This window comes from Sciurus carolinensis, chromosome 11 (assembly GCF_902686445.1).
Source record: "Sciurus carolinensis chromosome 11, mSciCar1.2, whole genome shotgun sequence".
NCBI lineage: Eukaryota > Metazoa > Chordata > Mammalia > Rodentia > Sciuridae > Sciurus > Sciurus carolinensis.
In genome coordinates this window covers 6,525,561-6,545,985 of record NC_062223.1, presented here as the reverse complement: position 1 = coordinate 6,545,985, position 20,425 = coordinate 6,525,561, and the positions used below count along the sequence as shown (strand labels likewise).

The window sequence follows — 20,425 nt, the reverse complement described above, 5'->3', positions numbered from 1 at the left end:
ACAAGGCAGGTAGACCTTGAGGCCATCGGGCGTGGCCAGTGGCCAGTGAGAAGTGACCACACGCGAGCCTCCCGGGACAGGCTCCCTGGGCAGGCGGATCCATGTGGAAGGTTGATGGGCCGCAGGGCTGGGGAGGGGAGACGGGCGTGGTGCTGATGGGACAGGGCTTCCCTTTGGGTGCTGAAAGGGTCTCGGACCCCGAGAGATACAGAAAGCCACCGAAACACGCACTTCAGCACAGCCAACCTCTCTGTGTGATTCAGGCCTCGGCAGCACCAGCCTGGGCCAGATCCCCTGACAGGCAGGCCGAGTCAGGGACAGGCCTGAGCGGCTCCCCACAGACCCCCAGGGTGAGGGAGGGCCCAGGGCAGGGCACCTGGACACTCCCCCAGACTGGTCCTCCTCCTCGGAGCTCTGGCTGGCGGGCTGCTCAGAGGCCCGGGTCGGCTGCAGGGCCCTCACGTGTCCCAGTCACACACCTGACTCCCTGTCAGTCCAGGAAGAACGCTGTCTAGGGGTGAGGGCTCCCCACATTCCCAACAGGGGACACTTGGAAACACAGCAATGGACGCGGCCCAGGGCAGCATGGCCAGGAGAGATGCTGCTCGCAAAGCCTCTGGGGGAAAGGGGGACAAATGGGTCAGCACTGCCTCACCTCGTCCAGACTTAGAGGGAGGAGGCAGAGGCCAGGCTGCCCTGGGCGAGGTGCGTGCTGCTGGGGTCCCGGTGGGACAGCCAGACCGGCCACACTCCAGCCATCACTGTGCACAGCTCCTGCACAAACCACACTGGCCCACCCGGGCTCAGGACTGCCTGCTCAGCGCCCCCACCAGAGGAAGGGACCTCCAGGAAGAAACAGGAAGCTGAGCGGAAGCCGCGGGAATGAAGATGGACAGGCCCTGAGGTGCGAACGAACCCAGACACCGCAGGTGTCCCAAACACGGCCCCAGCGGGGCGCCCCGGGGCCAGCTCTGCCCTCCCAGCGTCCAGACGGCCCTCTCCCTCGGCAGCACCGCGCTCCCCGCCTCCTGCTCCACCTGGGCTGCAGGTGGCACGCAGACCACTCCTCGGGGCAGATCCTCCGGAAGGCTGGGGCTTCCACGAGCCCCACGCGGGGGTTACACAGGGGAAGCAAACCAAAGGGGTTTGAGCGCCCAGCAAGGAGGCCTGGTGTCCGTGGAGCACGCATCTTTGCCCAGAGGTCCTGGAAGAGGAAGAGCCGTCCTACCTGGTGGCCTCGAAGCTGTCATAGGAGCCAACTGTGTAGTGCCGGAAGAGCTTCTTGCTGCGGTCCGCACGGGTTTCTGTGCAGGAGGAAAGAGAAACGGTGCTTAGAAAATCACAGCCACACGGGTTGCCGGCTCTCCTTGACCTGCCCCTGGACGCCGAGATCCACTCTTGGGGGAAGTCCTAGGGAGAAGACGATCCTGAGTCCAGGAACTGACTGCAGAATCTGGGGGCCACGTAGGAACCCCGTGCCGGCCCCTGTCCAGGAGCTGCTCCGAGACAGAGGCAGAGCCCTGTGGAGCAGAGAGGGCAGCACATGTTTTAGCTTGTGGCCTCCCCAGCCCTCGGCATGGAGCTGCTGGGCCCGGGCGGACCTGAGCACCTGCAGGTGGCTCCTCGGGGAGCAAGACACAGGCACTATCTTCCTGCTCACAGCCACTTTATTCTAAAAGAAAAAAGACAATAAACAGACGCGATTAAATGCCTGCTCAGCAGAGCCAGAGGTACCCTGGGAGGGAATGACCAGCAAGGTGGTCAGACTGAAGACTGCAGGGAGCTGGGCAGGGCCAGGACAGCAAGACCCCGCCGCTCCCCACCAGGCAGGTGCTCGCCTCTCCACTGAGACACCCTATGCTATCTCCCTCTGAAACCTGCAAAAGTTCAGAGAAATTAGGTAACTGGCTTCAGGAAAACGGCCTGAAACCAAGTCTAACTCCATGAGCCTCTGCTGTTAGTCTCCCCAGTTCCATTTTCTAACGTAAATGTGATTATTTTACTCAAACCCAAAACACACATTTGCATCAAAATGGGTCCAGGCTCTGAGAAAGGTCTTGGCTCCTTTTATGCCCAAGTGCACATCCCTGTCCTAAGCCGGGAGTCACAAGGCAGGAACGGGGCAGGTGGGCAGCCCAAGACTACATTTCCCAGCTGCCCTTGCTCCTGGGAGTGGCCATGTGACTCCTTCTAACCAATGGGGTGTGAGCACAGCAGGCTCTTCTCAACCCCTTCCTTCCCCTCTTTCCTGCTTCTGCCAGCTTAAGGCTCTGGACCCCGAGGAGTCCACAGGTAAAATTCAGAGGTGGGTCTTTGCCCCCCAGGGCTGCAAGAACAAGAATTAACTCTCATGGACAAAACCAAAAAAACTACTTTTTCCCATTACTTATTTTAAAAAAGCTAAGTCTTTGAAGTAAAAATGAAAACCGTATTTAAGATATAAACTATGTAGTCTGAAAAATTTGTAATCTTAAATTTTGCACACTTAGATGAATAAATAATATATTTAATTTAAGATAAAAAAAAAAAAGAATGAACTCTCTGCCTCATGAGGTTGCTCTTGGGGACCTGTGACAGCAGTTACATTTCTTTAGTGGGCTGACAGGCAGGGCAACAGGGGTCCCCTGTGGTCTGGTTCCCACCTGCCGTTCCACCCCTTCTGCAGACGCGGGACTCCAACAGCATGAGTTCCCTGAGCGGCACAACCTCCCGCCGCAGCCTTCACTTCTGATGCTGATGGGGACCCTCTGTGCTCGGGGCCCTGCTACAGTGCCAGTGGGGCTTCCGGCCATTTAACCCCCAGACCCGCCCAGGGAAGGGTGGACACGCCGCCCTGTGGCCCCTCTGCTCTTCCAACCCTGCTCAGGACTGCAGGCACCCTCCCCAGGGACGGCAGTGGGACAGCAGTCTTGTTTAATCTAAGGCGCCCACTGCTTGGTGCCTGTCTGCCCGGGCACCCGCACTGCTACGCCGGCACTGCGTACACAGGCACTGAAGCAATGCAGCTTGAAGGCCTGTGGGGAAAAGGCCGCAAGGACTGAATGTCCTTCCAGAGAACAATCCAGAGCAGTGACCTTTCACAGAGTCAGCCAGTCAACCTTTAAGAAGCAGAAGACGATAGACCGTAAGCAGCTCACCAAAAGTGAAGTTGCCGGGTCTGGGGTTGTGGCTCGCTGGTAGAGCACTTGCCTAGCATGTGTGAGGCACTGGGTTCGATCCTCAGCACCACGTATAAATAAATAAATAAAGTTATTGTGCCCATCTACAACTAAAAAATATTAAAAAAAAAAAAGTGAAGTTGCCGATGATGTAAGTTGGTCATTTTGTTACACTCATAAAAAAAGGGAGACGGGTGAATCCAGAATTATAGGTGATCGGGGCAATCGAGGACAGGGAGGCCAGTTTGGTCCTGGAAGTTAGGGCCCCGGGGAGATTGGAATGTCAGTGTCTCCAGAGCCCTTTATTCACCACAGTTACCTGCCTGCACTACCCTCCCAACAGGCTGCAGGCAGGGAGTTGCTAGTTAATGCCCCCTGGGCGGCTCCTGCCTGGATCACTCCGCTGGCCCTTCCCCTGCCCATCTGCTTCCCACCTTTTTACCATCTCACTGGCATCTCCTGGGGCTGGTCACGGAGGCAGGAAGGGGGGAGGTAAGGGGGAGAGAGCAGGAGAACAAAGGAGACTTTAGTCTACAAAAGGGGCAGGTGCTCTCACGGCTCGGGATACCAGAACACTAGTCATGGCCCCCTTCTCCCTCCCGGGAGAAGTCTGTGTCACTACCTTTAAATAAAACCTGCTCCACCTGCTTGCCTTGGCGTGCTTCTCTACTGTTCAAACTTCAAATTTGAGGAAGCAGATCTCGTCACCAGTAACCGGCGGTATCACTGGGATCAAGTGATCGGACCACAGACTTAAAATAGCTAATGGGTCTTCGCCCTCTGCTCAGGCCTGTCCCTCCCGCACTGGCACCTGCCCTTCCCTGCATTGTGGCCTTGGCCACCTGGGCACACGGACGAAGGAGGCAGGACCAGCCCAACTGATGGACGGCAGCAGTAAGAGCCATCAAGACAAAGCCACACACCCACTCCATGGTAGGCCAGGCTCAGCACCCGCCTTGCAGTCACCAGCCCACCCTCCCTGACCCCTGGGACAGGGTCTGCATGCTCCAAGGCCACAGTGACCTCCAGGATGGGGCGTGGCCTCCTTTCTCTCTTCCAAAGTCACCTTGAGTTTGAGCCTTGGTCATATGTTGATGGCATTTGCAGGGTTTGGGTTACATGAAGTTGTGGGGGTGGTCCCATTTTGGTCCTAATGGTCCCAAAGTGGAGAAAGAGAGACTCCAGCCAGGGTACGTGCCTGCCTCCCACACGACACCCTGCACAACTATGGGACTCTGCAGGATCCCCACCAGTAAGGAGGCCAGACCAGGTGCAGCCCTAGGACCTCCAGAGCCATGAGCTGGAGGAGCCTTTATTCTTTATGAATGGTCCTGTCTGGAATTTAATTCAGTTAGAGCAACAAAACACCGACTCGCAGACGCGCGGTGCGACCCTGAGCAGACGTGCGGTGCCTGCTTGCCGACCAACCCAAGAGCCCGCCCGGGATGAGCAGACGGAGCCCCTGCATGCCGTGCTGGCACGGGACTCCGGGGCACGGCACTGCCCAGCGGGCTGCGTACTCCTCCCTGTGCGTGGCCCTGTGCGTCTGACCAAGGGCAGCCCGGTGCACCTCCTCCCGGAGCCCTGCATATCTGCCTCACACTCCCCCTGGCCAAGTCCACCTGGAGACAGGCCTGAGGGCAGGGCCTAGGAGGGGACCCCGAGGGCAGGGCCTCAGGGTCCCACCAAGCCCCACAGTTCAGGCAAGTGCAGGGGGAAGCGGAGCAGGCAACGCAGCTGCAGGGCTGCCCAGGGACATCCGTGTTGGGGCCACACATGTGCCAGGCCCTGGAGGGACAAGTGAGACTTGAACTCCTTTATGGGGTTAAGCAGAGTGACTCACGAGCAGCCGAAGGACCACAGGGCTGTTAATTGCTAGTATGACTCCTAATTGCTTCTGCTACTTAACCCCCACGCGGCCTCTCTGCACTGGTTGTCTAGGAAACCATTGGGCGCAGAGAGCTGACTGGTGCAGGTCGCTGGCGGGGTCAGGGGGCCCAGGAGCGAGAGGAGTGCCTGTGCCCGAACACGTGTGCGCGTGCCGTGTTCACGGAGAGTGCTTCGGAAGGGCGGCATCTCCAGGCTGGCAGCAGTGGTTTCCAGACTCTGGGATTTCATGGGCCAATAACATTGTACACGAAGGGCGGGGACAGGAACATCAGCCCAAACGAAGTTCACCAAGTTTTCTATTTGAGTTCATGAGGACCTTAGAAACCATCAGTCCTCTTTGCTATCACGGTTAGTTTCAAGAGAAAGGGAGTGTTGCAAGGATGTCATCTCTCTCTGATTGCTTTAGGCAGACTAACATGCGCCAGCCTTTCTGTTCTCTGGCTCCAACACAGTCATTCTTCTGCTCTAGGACAAGGTCCCAAGGTTAGGGAGGGGGTCCTGAGGGACACTATCATCCCCATAACTGTCATCACTGCCATCAACACCACCACTATCACCACCACCATCACCACCACCATCACCATCACCATCACTACCACCACTACCACCACATCACCATCACCATCATCACCATCACCACCACCATCACCACCACCACCAATCACTACCACCATCACCATCACCACCATCACCACCACCATCACCACCGTCACCATCACCACCGTCACCATCACCACCACCATCACCATCACCACCATCATCACCACCACCACCACCACCACCATCACTACCACCACCACCACCACCACCATCTCCACCATCACTACCACCATCACCACCATCACCACCACCACCATCATCACCACTACCATCACTGCCATCATCACCACCACCATCACCATCATCACCACCACAACCACCACCACCACCACCACCACCATCCAGGTGGCCTCCCGGGCCCTGCCCACCCGTGGGATTGCCCTAACCCGGCTTCAGTTTCTGGTCTGGGAGGAGAGCAGGTGAGCCGATGGTTCTCGGACACATCTCATGGTGTCCTGGCCTGGTCCGCGCTGCTCCCTGGGCCGACCCCTTCCCATGACCACTGGTCCCTCACTAGTGTTGATGCTGGATATAGATGTACCCTGCAGGGCTGGCAAAGGGGAGGAGAGGAGCCACACCACCTCCCTGCAGCAGATGACCATGACACTGAACTTGTCCCCTCATCAGGGACTGGCTCAGCTGAACCCATGCATGGCCCCTGCCTTCCCTACCACTGTGGTGTTGTCAGGGTAGCTGTTGATGGACATGTGGGCCAGGGCGCCCACCCCACGCTCCCCAAGCCTGGCAGAGCTGGGTCACTGGGTCACCCGTGAGTACAGGGAGAGTGGGCAAGTCAAGGCAGACGGAGGAGGTCTCGTCAGGGGAGGTGCCCCTTGCTAGGAGGGGAGTGGAGGGCCACCTGTGGACAAGAGCATGTCTGCACAGCAGGTGTGCTTCTGGGTCTCGCAGGTGGTCCCTGCTGCTGAGAGAGGAGGCAGGCCATCTAGCCAAGGGTCAGACATTAGGTGGTCTGCTTCCTCAGCCATGCAGAAGCTTCTTGAAGTCAAGACCACTTCCAGCCAGGCCCACCTCCTAAGCCAGGGCCGGCTGGTGGCTTCATAGAGCTGGTGCTCAGCAACACAGTACGGGGGCCAGCAGTCACCATCACTCTAGTCTGAATAACTGCTGTCCTTTGCCTGGACTGTTGCAGTAGCCTCCTGTCTCCCTGCTTCTGTGCTTGTCCCTCCCCTCATTGATCCTCTTTCCATAAACAGAATGAGCTTTCAGAGATGTAAGTCAGACAGGGCCACGTGGCCTGCGGCTCTTCACCCTCACGTCTCACCCGCTCCTCCTGAGGGCTCCGCTAGAGCTGCTCTCACTCCTTGAACATGATGAGCTGATTTGCACCCCTGGGTCTTTGCACTTGCTGGACTGACTAGAACATTCCTTCCCCAGTTCAAAGTTCATGGTGCTGCTGGGTCCCCAGTTCCCATAACAGCCTGGTGTTCCGTGGGTGCTTGATACTCCAGAATAAATGTCCCCAGTTTCATCCCCTTGGTCTCCTGTGACAGGCTGAGGACACAGCAGAGAATGCCCCTGGGGGTAGGGCCAGGCAGTGCCACACCAGGAGGCCGGGCTGCAGGGGCTGAGGCGGTGACCATGGGGACCTGATTACTCTGCATCTTAGCCTCTCTACTGCAAAATGGGACGCTTGGGCCAAAGGATACCCTGGGCCCCATCATCAACAGGACACCCCCCATGCATCTGCGGACTCGCCCCCTTTCCCAGGAGGTGGCTGAGAGTCTGGGCATCGTTTCAGCTGAGGTGTCCCGAAAGCCCTGCCCTCAGCAGAGCCCGGAAACTCTACATCAAAAGGAGAAAAGAAAACAAACCTAGAAATCCCCCTTCATCTACCTCGTGGGGCTTGTGAAAGGCAGTGACAGATTGCATGACAGGCCTCGGATTGGCAGCATTTAAAATAGCCCTCCACGCAGGGCAGGGCGGGCGCGGCTTGGCAGGGGTGCGCCTTCCCGGGGGGAAGCAGGAGAGGGCTCCGTCACTGCCAAGACTCTGGAAAGCCACCACTCGACTCACAAGGGCCTGAGAGAGGCCGGGCAGGCGGCGGGGACACTCCCCGAGGACAGAGCGGGGCACAGGACGGGTTTGTAGACAGGACACACTCTTGAGTCCCTGGCTAGCCAACTGAGCAGGCAGAAAGCCAGTGAGTCTCAGTGTCCCACTGTGATGCGCACAGTGGGGCAGCAAGGACGGACCAGAGCCACACACTGCCCACGTCACCCCGGGCCCAGGCTGGGGGCCGTCCAGGAGTGCCAGCCACCGTGTGTGCCCAGGAACCCGCCCTGTGACCCTCTCTGAGAACGGCCTTGCCCTGGCCGGGAGGAAGACCCCACCCTGGCTCATCGGCACCCGAGAACGGCCCGTCCACCCCAGAGCACTGCCGAGCAGACGGCCCAATGTGGCCACGCTCCCCGTCTCCCCTCCTGTCCCAGCACAGTCAGGATGCAGGCCTGCGGCTTCCGTCTCTGCAGCCCCTTCCAGTCTTGGTGGAAAATATTTCAAAAAACAAAAAAAAAGCGTGTCTCCATTAAACATGGACAGAGCTCTTGTCACGGTTCCCTGAACAGGTGGCATCAACGATGTCACACTGCTCGGCCCCCAACGGTCCCAGGGTGTGAACCTGCTTAGGGACCCCACGTGGTGTGGATGATTCCCACGGGAGGCCCTGCGGAGGCTGGGGCACTCGCCCTGGAGCAGAAGGGTCTGAGCTGGTGACTCCTGGTGTCGGCGGGGGTCTCCAACCAGCCCCAGAGCAAACCTGGGAAGATGGTCCTAGTATCTACGTGACAACCAAGTGGCCTGTTAGGTTCCCGAGCACCCCCAGGGGGCACTGTGTCCACCACCTGGCATCCTCGGGCGGCAGGCGGGCAAACCAGGCCACGCCCTGTGCAGCGTCCTCCCCCAGGGCTCTGCCCCGGGGACCACCATGTCCTGTGCAGCCCCCTCCGCTGGGCTCACCTTGGCAGTGAGTGTCAGTAGGTGGCGTTCGGGACTTTGAGACCCTCTTCCCTCCAGAGGGGCCCCATCTCCACAGGGGCTGCAGGAGCAGCTGTCAGTGTGCAGCCCAGGTGGGACACGGCTGGCGGCCTCTGGCCCTTCCCAGGTTCCAGGGTGCCCAGCTGGCAACGTGCCCACGCCGTCGGGCTCCAACCCCCAGAGCTCTGCAGCCACTTGCCTCCTTCCTATCCGGGCTCTTGTGACCTCTGTGACCTTCAAATCAGACACCATTCCTTCGAGCTGGTGAGCCAAAGGCAGGGCCAGAACCACACGGGGGTCGAGACGTCCCATAAGGGCCAAAGATGAAAATAGCTTCTTAAAGACCAAAGGTGCCGCTGGGCTCTGGACACAGCAGAGACCCACGCGGGCAGACTCGTGGGCTGGCCGAGGTCACTGCCTCCTCTCAGCAGGCCTGCAGGGCCACGGCCAGCTGCACTGTGCACAGGCCTGTGCCGGGCAGAGCTGGAGGGCGGGGGTGGAGGAGCCCTGAGCTGGGAGCAGCTACCCAGGACCTGGGACCCCTGCAAGGGTCCGTGATCACTCAGCCAAGGAGCATGGAACTCTGCCATGACAGACGCACGGGACACGCCAGCCACGTCTGCTGGGTCACCGCTCTTCGTGTCCCAGTGCACACCACTTACAGAGCACCCCTGGGCACCCGGCGCTGGCCTAGCAGCGAGGGAGGAGAGACCAGCTGTGGTCAGGATGCACAGCGACAGCCTCTGGCATCTGTCTAGGGAGGAGGACAGCTGGGCCGCCGGGCTGCCCAGAGTTCCCGTGGACGTGGCCAAAGCACGCCCGTGACCCACAGTTCTGAGGCCCCGGGCCTGGCTCAGGGCTTCCTGTGCAAACCAGACGTGTGCAGGCTCCACTCCTGTGTGCAGGCTCCAGGGGAGACTCCACTTCCTCCTGCCTGGGCTTCGGGAGGACCCTGTGCCCTTGGGTCCTGGCCCCTTCCCCAACTTCACAGGGCAACGGGGTTGGTCCCTTCACATCCTGTCCCTTTGACTCTGAACACTGCCTTTCAACCTTGGGCTCCAGCTGAGACCTCGGGATTGGGTGCCCAGGATCATCCCGTCCATCTGTAGTTTACTTCCCCTTGGCCACGGGGGGTTGGGATGTGGGTGTCCTTGGGTTCTTGCTCTGTCCCTGTAGCAAGCAGGGCTGGTGAGTGTGGCTAGGGTACCTGTTTCAATCTGGCCAGGGCACTCAGCTTGCATGGACAGAGCAGCAGTCCTAGGAGACCATGTCCCTGTCTGCACATGCTAAAGGAAGCCCCCTGCAAATCTGAGGCTGTCACTGTGCTGAGACCCTGGTGAGGCTCGGCTCTGAGACTCCCCTCCTCAGGCCGGGGAGCCACAGTCCTCACCCCAGACTGAGGGCACTGCTGGCTCAGCTGCCCCTGAGGACGAACCATGCAGCCAACAGAACTCAGCTCTGGGCACTGCCCAGTGCCACACATGCCTCTAGCCACACAGTTTCCAGCAGCCAAGCTGCCTGTGGGTGGAGTACGGACCAACGGGCGACGGAACCCTCGGGCTCCTGGGCATGGCTGCTCCTTCCCGCATCACACGTATGTAGTGTGTGGTGTCTGCCCTTGCCCCGTCCTCGCCCAGGGCTGGGAAACCAGCCTGGCATGCACACATGTGGGTAAGAGCCCAGCAGCAAGCTCAGCAGCAGGTTCTTCTACGAGAACCATGTGCTCCAAATTTCCTGGGCACAGGCTGGGTGCACCAGGGAAGGGCACCAGCCCTGGACACATGTCCACGGGTCCCAAGCACTCGGGTTCCTCGAGATAAATCCATAGAGGCAAAGGAAGAGGTGCCACCCACAGGCCACGTCCCCTCCCTGACCAGTAGAAGCAGCCTGGAGCTGGCCGCGCCCAGCACGCCTGCCTGCCCTTGGTCCTCCTGGGAACTGGCGGCTGCACAGAAGACTCAGGCACTTCTGGAGGAGGCCAGCTGCGGGGGCCTGGGAAGCCACCTGGGGGACTCTGCTTTAGAGCGGAGGCCGCATCCCCTCCCCACAGAAGCCTCGTGGCAGCTGAGGCTCACGCAGCACCGGCTGCAGGACCAAGGCAAGGGAGGCTGGCGGGGCACCGGGGAGCCCAAGGCTCCACCTGATCCAGGGCCGTGGCCAGGCTGGGCTGGTGTCCAGTGAATGGCCACCATGATGCTGGAGGACACATGGGGAGGGAGTCGTCACCTCCCTACTACAGCGTCGACGTGTTTCATTCCCAAGGTTCACGTGGCTTGGTCCCTATGTGGTGGTATTGAGACTTGGGGACGTGGAGCTAGCTGGTGGGCTGTGGTCATCGGGGTGTGCCCTCGAGGGGTCAAGGTGACTCTCGGGAGCACAGGTCAGTTCTCCTGAGAGTGAGGTGGCTTTGAGTTGCTCCCTGGCTTCCCGTCTGGCCATGTGGCCAATTGTGACCATTCCTCCTGTCCTGTCCTGCCATGTTGCCATTGCCTGAGGTGACGGCCAGGGCCCAGAGCCCAGCCACCCTGTGCCATCTGCATTTACAGTCCTCAAAACTTCGAGCTAAATAAAGCCATTTTCTTTGTTATAGCAACACAGCGTGGACTTATGTGCCCCCACAGGCCGGCTTGGAGGACTGGGAGGGAGGTGACAGGGAGGTGCCGCCATTGCCATCATGGTGCCAACCCGCCACATCTTCCGACTATCACCTCGCACCACCCCGCTGTCCTACCCACGGCTACTGTCAAGGCCCCGGGACCCAAGAGGATGAGCCGGGTAGCATCTTCCAGGCAGGGTGCAGTCTCCTGACCTTGGTGGGCCTGGTTCAGAGGCCAGGACCCCCCGCCCTGCCCTGTCTGGACACCTGCAGTGCAGAACTCGGCTCTGCCCTGCCTGGTGCACTGGGCGGCCACGGCCAGCCACCAGCTCCTCGCTCTGCCGTGTGACCCGGGAGCCCATGAGCGCCAGTCTCCCAGCCTCCAGGAGCTGCGTGTGGTTCTGGCCTCCAGAAGGCAGCAGGTGTGCCCCCTTCCCTACGAGTGCAGAAGAGTCTCGGCAGCCACGTTGGCATCGGGAACTGAGGGCAAGGAAGGACGGGACTAGAGTCCCAGCGGGCACCGAGGGGCTCTGTGCCACCCGCCTTGTGCCCCTGTGGGGTGAGACGTACGAAGATTTCCCTTTCCTGTTGCCAAGCTCAACCCTGACCTCAAAGTCACGCCTTCTCCACTGAGCCACCAACAGCTCCACAAGATTGGCACCGTCCTTAACATAACCACTTAGCTGGGGAAACCGAGGCATGGAGCAGCCCAGCCGTGACCTTCCCATGTCCCCTGGTCACCGAGGACAGGGGCTGGGGTTGGTTAGCTCCTGCCATGAACTCACACAGCACCCCCTAGAGATGGGTCTGTTCTGCCCCAGAGAAAAGGCACGTGGCCACGTCCAGGGTCAGCCAGCTCACACACCAGGCCTGGGACCACACCCGGGCCAGCCTGACCCGCAGGGGAGGCGCCCCAGAGCGCAGCTCCCTGCAGAGGACGCTCCGCTGAGTGTCCGAGGGTTGGGGAAGCCTGGGGTCACAGTCTTTGGGGAGGACTCCGGGGCACTCAGTGGCTCAGGGTCCTGGCTCTCAGGGCCCTCCTCCCTCGCGGGAGAGCCCTGCTCAGGGCACGGGCCGCCAGCTTCCTGTCTGACCCCCTCGGCTTCCTCGCCACTCTGGCCAAGCCAGGCCGGGATGGCCTTGGAGGGAGCGTGCTGCGGGGCCAGTGGCCACCTCCCTGTGGGCTGGGCAGTGAACAAGGCTGTCGCCATCAGTGAGTTGGTTTTTTACTCTATAGTAATTAGAATGTTAAAAAAAAAACAGCCCAGCCCAGCCCAGGAGGCTCCGGGGAAGCCCGCCACCCAATCCCCTGTGCCAAACAGCAGTTTAAATGGGAATTAGTCAGTGATGAATCGGAGCCTGATTTGCATGCTGCCGAAGCTTGGCCGGGCGTGTTCCTGCCACAGCCTCCCATTCCTGGGCGGTTCTCTTCTCTGGTCACACGTGGTGACCATGGAGACAGGGGACCTGACACACCTCTGGCCCCAGCAGCCCGGGGCTGGAGAGACAGCGGCAAAGCAGGGGCTTTCCTGCAGGGTCGTGAGGGTCCCCTCTCTGGGGCCCAGAAGACTGCAGGGCTGCCCTGCCTGAGCTGAGCCAGGTCCTCTGGACGGACCCCACCCGCCTCCCCACAGGGCTCCACCCAACACCCGCCCAGCACACCACGCCCTCGCCCTGTCCTGTCCCTATTTCTCCCGGCCTCTTCCCCTGGCCAATCAAAGCACATCAGCTAATACCGCCGACGAAGAGCGCTAGCACTGGGTAGTGCCACAAGCATTTCCTGGTCCCTCCAGCAGACGGGCACCCGCACCCGAGAAGGTGCTGAGGCCAGGCAGCGTCCAAGGGCACACAGGTGTGGGGAGCAGAGTCTGGGTTTAAATCTGGGAGCAGACTGGGGGCGGGAGCACTCTTTTTAGCTTTTTCATCTTTTTTTAAGGACACTGGCAGCTGAGGCTTGGGAACTAGGACACCAAGAAAAAAAGACCTGTTGAGCTCCAGGGGGCGGCCAGCCCTGCCGTGGGAGCCGCGGCCGCAGCTGGGGACTTTGGCACTCAGACCTCGGTCCAGGACCACAGGCTTCACTGGGCTCCGCCCTCACCAGGGTGGGTTCGGGGGAGGGCCAGGCAGGTCACAGTGGGAGTAGGAGAGGAGACAGGGGTCCCCTGGGAACGAGCTTCACAAGCAGGGCAGACCCTCGGGCCCTCATCCCTGCAGACCACCAGCCCTGACACCTGCTGGGGGCGAGGACCGGCTGGTGGGTCTGGGCTGGGTCAGCAGAGTCTTGGTGACCCAGGACTTGCATCTCTCTGCCCACTGCAAAGGGGCACCCGGGAGGAGCCCATCAGAGAGGTGTCTGCCTGGCCCGGCTGCCCAGCTTCCCCGCTGGCACCGAGAGGCTGGCCATCTGCTCTCTGCTTCTGTGAGCGCGAGGGAGCTGGGGACGCCGATTGCAGGAGGGCCGGAGGGCAGGGCGTCTGGAACGCTTGGCTGACAACGCTGCACAGGTCACGCAGGCCGCGCTTCCTCTGAAGAGGACGGCCCGGGTCGGGAGGCACGCCGTCCCACTCAGCTTTGGAGGGGGCTCCCCTCCAGTTTGTCAGGTGGGGGACCAAGCCGGAGTCCTGGACCACGGATCCCCGGTCCCCACGCCTGGCCCAGCCACCGAGCCCCTGGGAGGCTACCCACAGCCCTCACTAGCAGGAGGCACTCAGTTTGGCTTACGACTCAGCAGCCGCCCCGAGGCACCCGTGGGGGTGCGAACAGGACCCCTGGGATCCCGCGGAGTGGAGAGGCCTCTCCCTCTGGATGCCTGTCAGCTGGCTTTACTTTCCTCTAAATCAGAAGCAGGAGAAAAGCCATCCTGGAAACAATAGCCCGAGGAGCCCAGCACCCAGAGCTCAGAGACTCTAAGATGCGCACAGCGATCGCCTACACAGCACGCTGCCGGCGCCCAGCGGGCGCGGCAGCTCTGCCCGATCCGGGACGCGGCTGCCTGCCGCTCTAGTGAAGAACAAAGGCTGGGCGCGCCGGCCCGCGGGCTGGGGAGGTGGCACCGTACCTCCGAAATGAACTTTCTTCTTGAACCGCGAGTTCTCAGCCATCCTTCCCAGCCTGGGTGTGACCATGTCACTCAGACGGGTCCCGTGGCTCCTCCTCCGGGGCCATGAGGAGCCCGCGTCCCCGGGACCAGCCTCATTTACTATCGCCCGTTAATCCAACAGGAAGGAAAGTGGCAGCCCTCCAGGGTCAGTGGTGAAGGACGGGAGAAGGAGCGAAGCAGGGGAAGAAGAGAAGGCTCTGGGTGCGGAGTCCACAGCGGCTCACAAACTTGACTTCCGGAGACCAGCAGCCGGGGCCGCTTGGACACCCGGCGTGTTGACACAAGTTGCGAGCTCCAGATCGGCGCCCGCATCCTTCCACTTCCCCTGTAGCAGGGGCTTTTTTTCCTAGCGCTGGTTTCCATGGCAACGCATCAGTCACTAGTCTAAATAAGTACGGGTGAAGGACGCCTGAAAACCGGTACAATTACGCATGCCATTAGCGGGAGAGGAAAATGATTCAACCCGCTATTAGCAGAGGGCAGAGGTATCACTTATAGGCTGCTGTCGTCCTTGTCCCGAGGAATTGCTTTCTCATTTTGTCACGCCGGCATTTTCTCTGGCTCGGCAATTTTCTGCTTTCTGTGAGGTGGACAGCCAGGCAGCGAAGCCCCTGTTGGCCACACAGCCCACTGAGTCAGCATCACAGGGAAGACGTTGCCTCTCGGCCAAGTGGGTCCCGGCCAAAGGCACACGTGGTGCCAGCCGCCGGTCAGGGCCTCCCGGAGGGGCTGGGCACCTCCGCAGCGGGAGGGGTCTGGGAAACTCGGCCTCTGCAGACTCAGTTTGCAGGAGGGTGGTGAGCCGCGCCCGCCCTGCGCAGGAGGGAGGGGCTGTGGTCTGCGTCGGGGCTGAGCCGCCTCCCGACAGGAGGCAGGGCAACGCTCTGGCCACGCTGCCCCTTGCGCTCCCTGAAGAGGGACTGGGCCACTGTCTGTTCTGACGGCTGCCCCGAGCTGCCCTGTGGCCTCAGATGGGCACCCTCCTGTCCCAGCTGCAGGTTTCCGGCAGGTCGGGGTGCGTGGGAAGGGCTGGTGATGCCCCGGCATGTTCCTCCTACCCACAGGGGCAGAGGGCACGGCTGGAGCCACGGCTCAGCTCTGACCTTGGGCGTGTTCCCAACTCTGTCTTGTCAGATGGGGCTGTTCTTAGGAGCACGGGATGAACGGAAGAGGTGCCTGGCACGCAGCAGGCACTTGGGAACGTCGGGCTTCGCTGTGTTCTTATTTTCAGGGCCACTTGAAGAGCACACAAAACTGCCCCCACCCCGGCTGGGCTTGTGCTCGGCTGCGCGGGAACTGTGTGGAGCTCACGGCACGATTTACACTCTTGCCTCCTAACAGCCCGCCCTGTGGGACCAGGTACTCAGCACAGATCCACAGACGAGTAACCCAAAGTCACATAGCCAGCCACGAGGACTAAAACCCGGCTCTCCTGACCCACTCTGTGACTGCCCTATCCACACCTCCTACCTTGGCATAATGGGGACTGGGCACTATAGAGCTGGCTGCTGGGCATGAGGGTGGAGGAGCTTTCCAGCCGGGAACTGGCACCTCTCGAGCCATCCTGAGCCCGTCCCCCACAGCTCAGTGTGGGCATGGACCCCCCCACGGAGGTTACTGGCTCTCTTGGCAGCCCCTTCCTTCCACTGGGGTTGGCATGGTCTGTGGGCAACGTGGAAGGTCATAAAATAGCTTATGCCTGGAACGCAAGGCCCCCCGGGCTGCAGCTGCTGTTGCTCCTGGATTTCAGAGGGAGGCAGAAGCCGCAGAGATGGGAAGACACATCGCCAGGGTTTCCACGGGAGCCCGCGCTTCCTTCTGGCGCCTGATGGGGCGGGCACAGAGGGCCTGTGGCCTGGGCACACATCCTAAAGCTGTGTGTCCTTGGGGACTCCCTGTTCACTGGTGGCGGGCGGGCGGCTGCATGCGGTGAATGGTCTCCACCTCCTTGACATCCTCAGACCCCCGTCAGGCTGGCTGGGGCAGCAGGGGTGAAGCCTGAGTTCTGCAGGGGTCCCCTCCTGACTCACGACCCTGGGCAAGAATCTCTGAGATTCAGCTTCCCCACCAGGAAGAGGTGGGAGGCGAGGACACTGCGACAGGGCACCCGTAAACAAGTGTGCATGGCCCGGCTCACGGGCAGGGGCAGGTCGCCCTGGGCCCTCAGGATGCCACCACCACCCACCAGGTGCACTGCAGGCTGTGCAAACTGGACATTGACACCACCACCACAGCACGGGTCTGTGGGCCCCTGGGGGGACCAAGGTGTGGCCCAGTGCAGTCACAGCCAGCCAGGCTGAAGTCCCCCCACACCACTGGTGACGGCCTCCAGGAGTGCCAAGACCTTCAGCCCTGGGATGCCTCTGCCGTGAGGAAGGCAGGACCAGGACAGGGCCAGCTCCTGGGCACCCTGAGGATAACCTGCCAGGGCAAGCGGAAGGCACCCTGGGCTGGCTCCGCTGCCAGAGGCTCCTGCTGCAGGACAGAGTAGCTGAACGCTGTCCAGCCACCACGCCCATGGAGCAGCACTGCTGGGAGAGGGTGCAGGGGTGCCCGAGAAGGTGAGGGGCCCACGCGCACGGCACACCTGTCTCTTACACACGGGCAGAACCCGAGCAAGCACCCTCAAGGGTGTGTGGACGTGGGCATAGACACACTCACACGCATGCACATGCTCACATGCACACGTACATGTGCACACACTCACACACACAAGCACCTTCACATATACACAGGCACACACGCTCACACGCACTCATATGCATACACACTCACGCACATGCATGCACACACTTGTGCTCACACGCACATGGATACACAGACATACATGGCTCTGGCACATGCACACTCCTGCACATATTCACACACATGCACAGAAACGCCTTAAACCCCCCCCCACACGTGCACACATGGTGGGGGGGACAGCGAGCCCGGGGACTCGGGGTTCTTCCCTTGGGAGAACACGAAGACTCAAGGGGCCCTCTCCCTCAGAGCAGGGGCCCAGTGCTCGCTCCTCTGCAGCCCAGCCCTGGCCTCGGCGCCACCCGGCCGCCAGGACGTGAGTGTACGCGACCTGGATGTGTCCTCGCAGAGTCCTCTCCTCCCCTCATCAGTGCTCCAGGACGTCTGGGTCCCCAAGGGTCTCCCTGCACAGCCCGCTCCTCCTTCCCAAAAGTCTCGCTGACCCCCACCCTGAGTTCCAGGCCTCGGGCGTGTGGTGTGAGGGGCACAGAGCTTCCGGCCACGGCCGTGACTGCTCCCAGCACACGGAGCCCCCTCCCCGCACCAAGTGGGGGCGAGCCTTGTGGTCGATCCCACCACCCTCACGGTTGGAGGAATGGGCTGGGCACAAAGTGGGGTGGGCTGCCGCTGGGGCTGAAGGGCGTGCAGGCCCCGCTCGAGGATGGGGGAGATGGACCAGCCGCGGCCCAGGCTTGGGGTCACTATGCGAGAGTAGCGTCTCCCTAGTCGTTCTGCCCAGGCGTGGCCTAGAGGTCTGCTGGGCCAGGCGTGGGCATCCCAGGACAGGGTGGCGAGGACCAGCAGCCAGTTATCCTGCAGGCACAGCATCCTGAGGTCCCTCCCGACCTAGGGAGGTGAAGTCTTTCTGTCACAATCTGAACGTCCATCCCCAGTCTTTTCACATGGAGCAGCTGTGTTCTGGGCACGGCTTGCATGGAACACGGTGCACTGCAGGCCACGGGGGACATCCTTGTCTACGTGGAGCGTGAAGAATGGCCGGCCAGCTCCCCCAGCACCAAGTGGGCCGCATGGCCCGTGAGGGCATCAGTCAGCATCAGTGACTCCACGGGAGTGACATCTACCCGCGTTCAACCTGGTGGCTCTGCTGCACAGACCTGCGGGATGGTCCCCTGGCCGCCATGTGCCCTTTCCCGTTCCCTGCCGTCACCATGGGATGGAAGCCACTATCGGCTCTCCGCCCTGTCCCCGCCCTTTGTGCCCAGCAGGGAGTCCCAGGATGACGGGCCAGCTCTATGCTGGACGGGAGCCACACGTGCAAGTCTGGGCGCCACTGTCCTCTGCAGGGACGGTCACTGAAGGCTGCGGGGCCTCTCCTCGTGCTCGGTGTGCCGCCTGGCTCTCTTGCTCCTCCAGCAGCGAGACATTGAAGCCTGCTGTCCTAGGGACTCAGGACCAACCTGCTGACTACCTGGGATAACCCGGCAGCAGGTCCCTCCCAGCCAGCCTGGGATGAGAATGCCCGGCCCAAGGGGCAACGTTTTGCAGGAGACTCAGCGAAACCCTGCCCCACCCCTAACCCAGACCCTGTGAGTGAGAAACGTATGTCGGAGCCAGGAGACGCCATCATGGGGCAGCAGTAACTCGCCAAGTTCCAGCTGCTCAGCCCCGAGCCCTGCCAGGCAGGCCCTGGTGGTGGGGTGAGCTCCTCGGGAGGCCTTCTCTTCCAGGCCCGACGGGGCGCAGGAGGTGACACATGCGAAGCAATTGGAAGGGGCAGACACAGAAGGGGCCCCGCACTAGTGGCCGAGCAGCTATGAGGCCCAGTGTCCTCCTGGGCACTGTTCTGAGCCCACAGGGGACAGAAGTGAGACATGTTCTCTCACTGCTCATGACTGGACCCATCCGTGAACAGATGAAATCAGCCAGGACACATCCAGCCTCCATCCTCAGCGTGAGTCCTGCGGCCCTGATCCAGTCTTACACCTGCCAGTTAAGAACGGCCCAGTTGCAGGCAGGCATGGTGTGTGCACAGACTTCCCCAGGAACAGCTGCCCTCAGAAGAATCCGTGGTGCTGGGTGTCCTCTCCAGCTCTCTGGTCAGCCTATGGGACTTTTCCTGGGTCATCATTGTCTCCCTTGACCTCACAACATAGGCCCTTCTGGAAAGAGCAGATAGTGTCCAATTTGGTGGATGTGAGAGGCCCAGGACTTCTGAGCTCAGAGAGGCCAGGGTGGGCCAGATGACCACCACCAAGCACAGAGCCATGCCTACACCTGTGGCTCGGGCAATGACATCCAATATTGGCTTGGAGCCAGGACACATGCCAACTCTGCTTTCAGGACATGCTGTCGGCCCCGCAGACTTTTCAACATCTAGGTAGCAGACATCTGAGTTGACTGGGCACGCCCTCTGCCCCACAGCAGAGCACGCCTCTGCAGCAGATGAGCTTAGAGAGGTTCTCAAAGTCCTCAAGACTGTACCAGCAAGTCCAGACCAAACTTAGTCCAAAAGGAAAGAAGCCAACATTAGCTGAGTGCTTACTATGTGCCATGACCTTTCGTTGATCAGGACACGAAACTGCTGCCATGTTTTAAGAAACGGTTTTTCAAAGCTTCCTTCTTTGGGGGAAGCATTTTGGCTAAGGTCCATGAGACTCTCACTGGTCTAAAGAGCACAGGCAGCCCGAGGGCCACGGATCCTACATCAGGCAGTGATGCTTCCCGCCACGGGGCCCAGTGAGCAGATGTTTCCCACAGTCTGCGTGGTGCACCAACACCCCGAACCAGCAGCACCCGACCCACATGCAGCTGGAACTATGTCATGCCTAAAACAAATCATTTTGCAACATCTGGGGACCCCTAAAAGCTGAGCATGGCAGGAGGAATTTCCCTGGAGACCAGGCGAGGAATCCACATGGAGCCCAGGGCTTGCCAGCCTGCAGCCCCCAGGGCCATCCCTCCTCAAGGACTCGCCTGCCCCAGCACCTCCAGCGGACTGTGGCACAGGCTGCAGGGTAGCAGTGGGGGCCAGATGCCCCGGGGGCTCATTGTGGACTGAATGGCTTGGAGAACAGGCACCCATCACCAATCTCACCCCCACAGAGGCTGCTGTTCCCGAGGATGTGGAACCCTCAATATCAACACGGAAGTATATAGTCATCCCTCCGTGTCCCCGGGAGACGGATCCGGGGCCCTCCCAAGACACTACAATCTGTGGACCAGGAAGTCCTTATATAAAACAGAGTTCTACTTCCACAGAACCCACACACCCCCTCCTGTGTATTTAAATCGTCTCTAGATGACTTGCAAGAACGGATACAATGGAAATGGAGCTGCGGTGTTAAGTTGCTACATTGTCACTTAGGGAATAAGACAAGAAAGAGA

General features: G+C 60.6%; 1 protein-coding gene across 1 annotated transcript in view; it reads right to left on the bottom strand.

The window, feature by feature from the left end:
- The window catches only part of Shank2 (SH3 and multiple ankyrin repeat domains 2), a 422,358-nt gene that overhangs the window by 143,876 nt on the left and 258,057 nt on the right, over positions 1 to 20,425 (bottom strand). Inside the window, 1 exon segment of the mRNA XM_047516941.1 lies at positions 1,229 to 1,304. Within this exon segment, the coding sequence (XP_047372897.1) occupies positions 1,229 to 1,304 (76 nt within the window).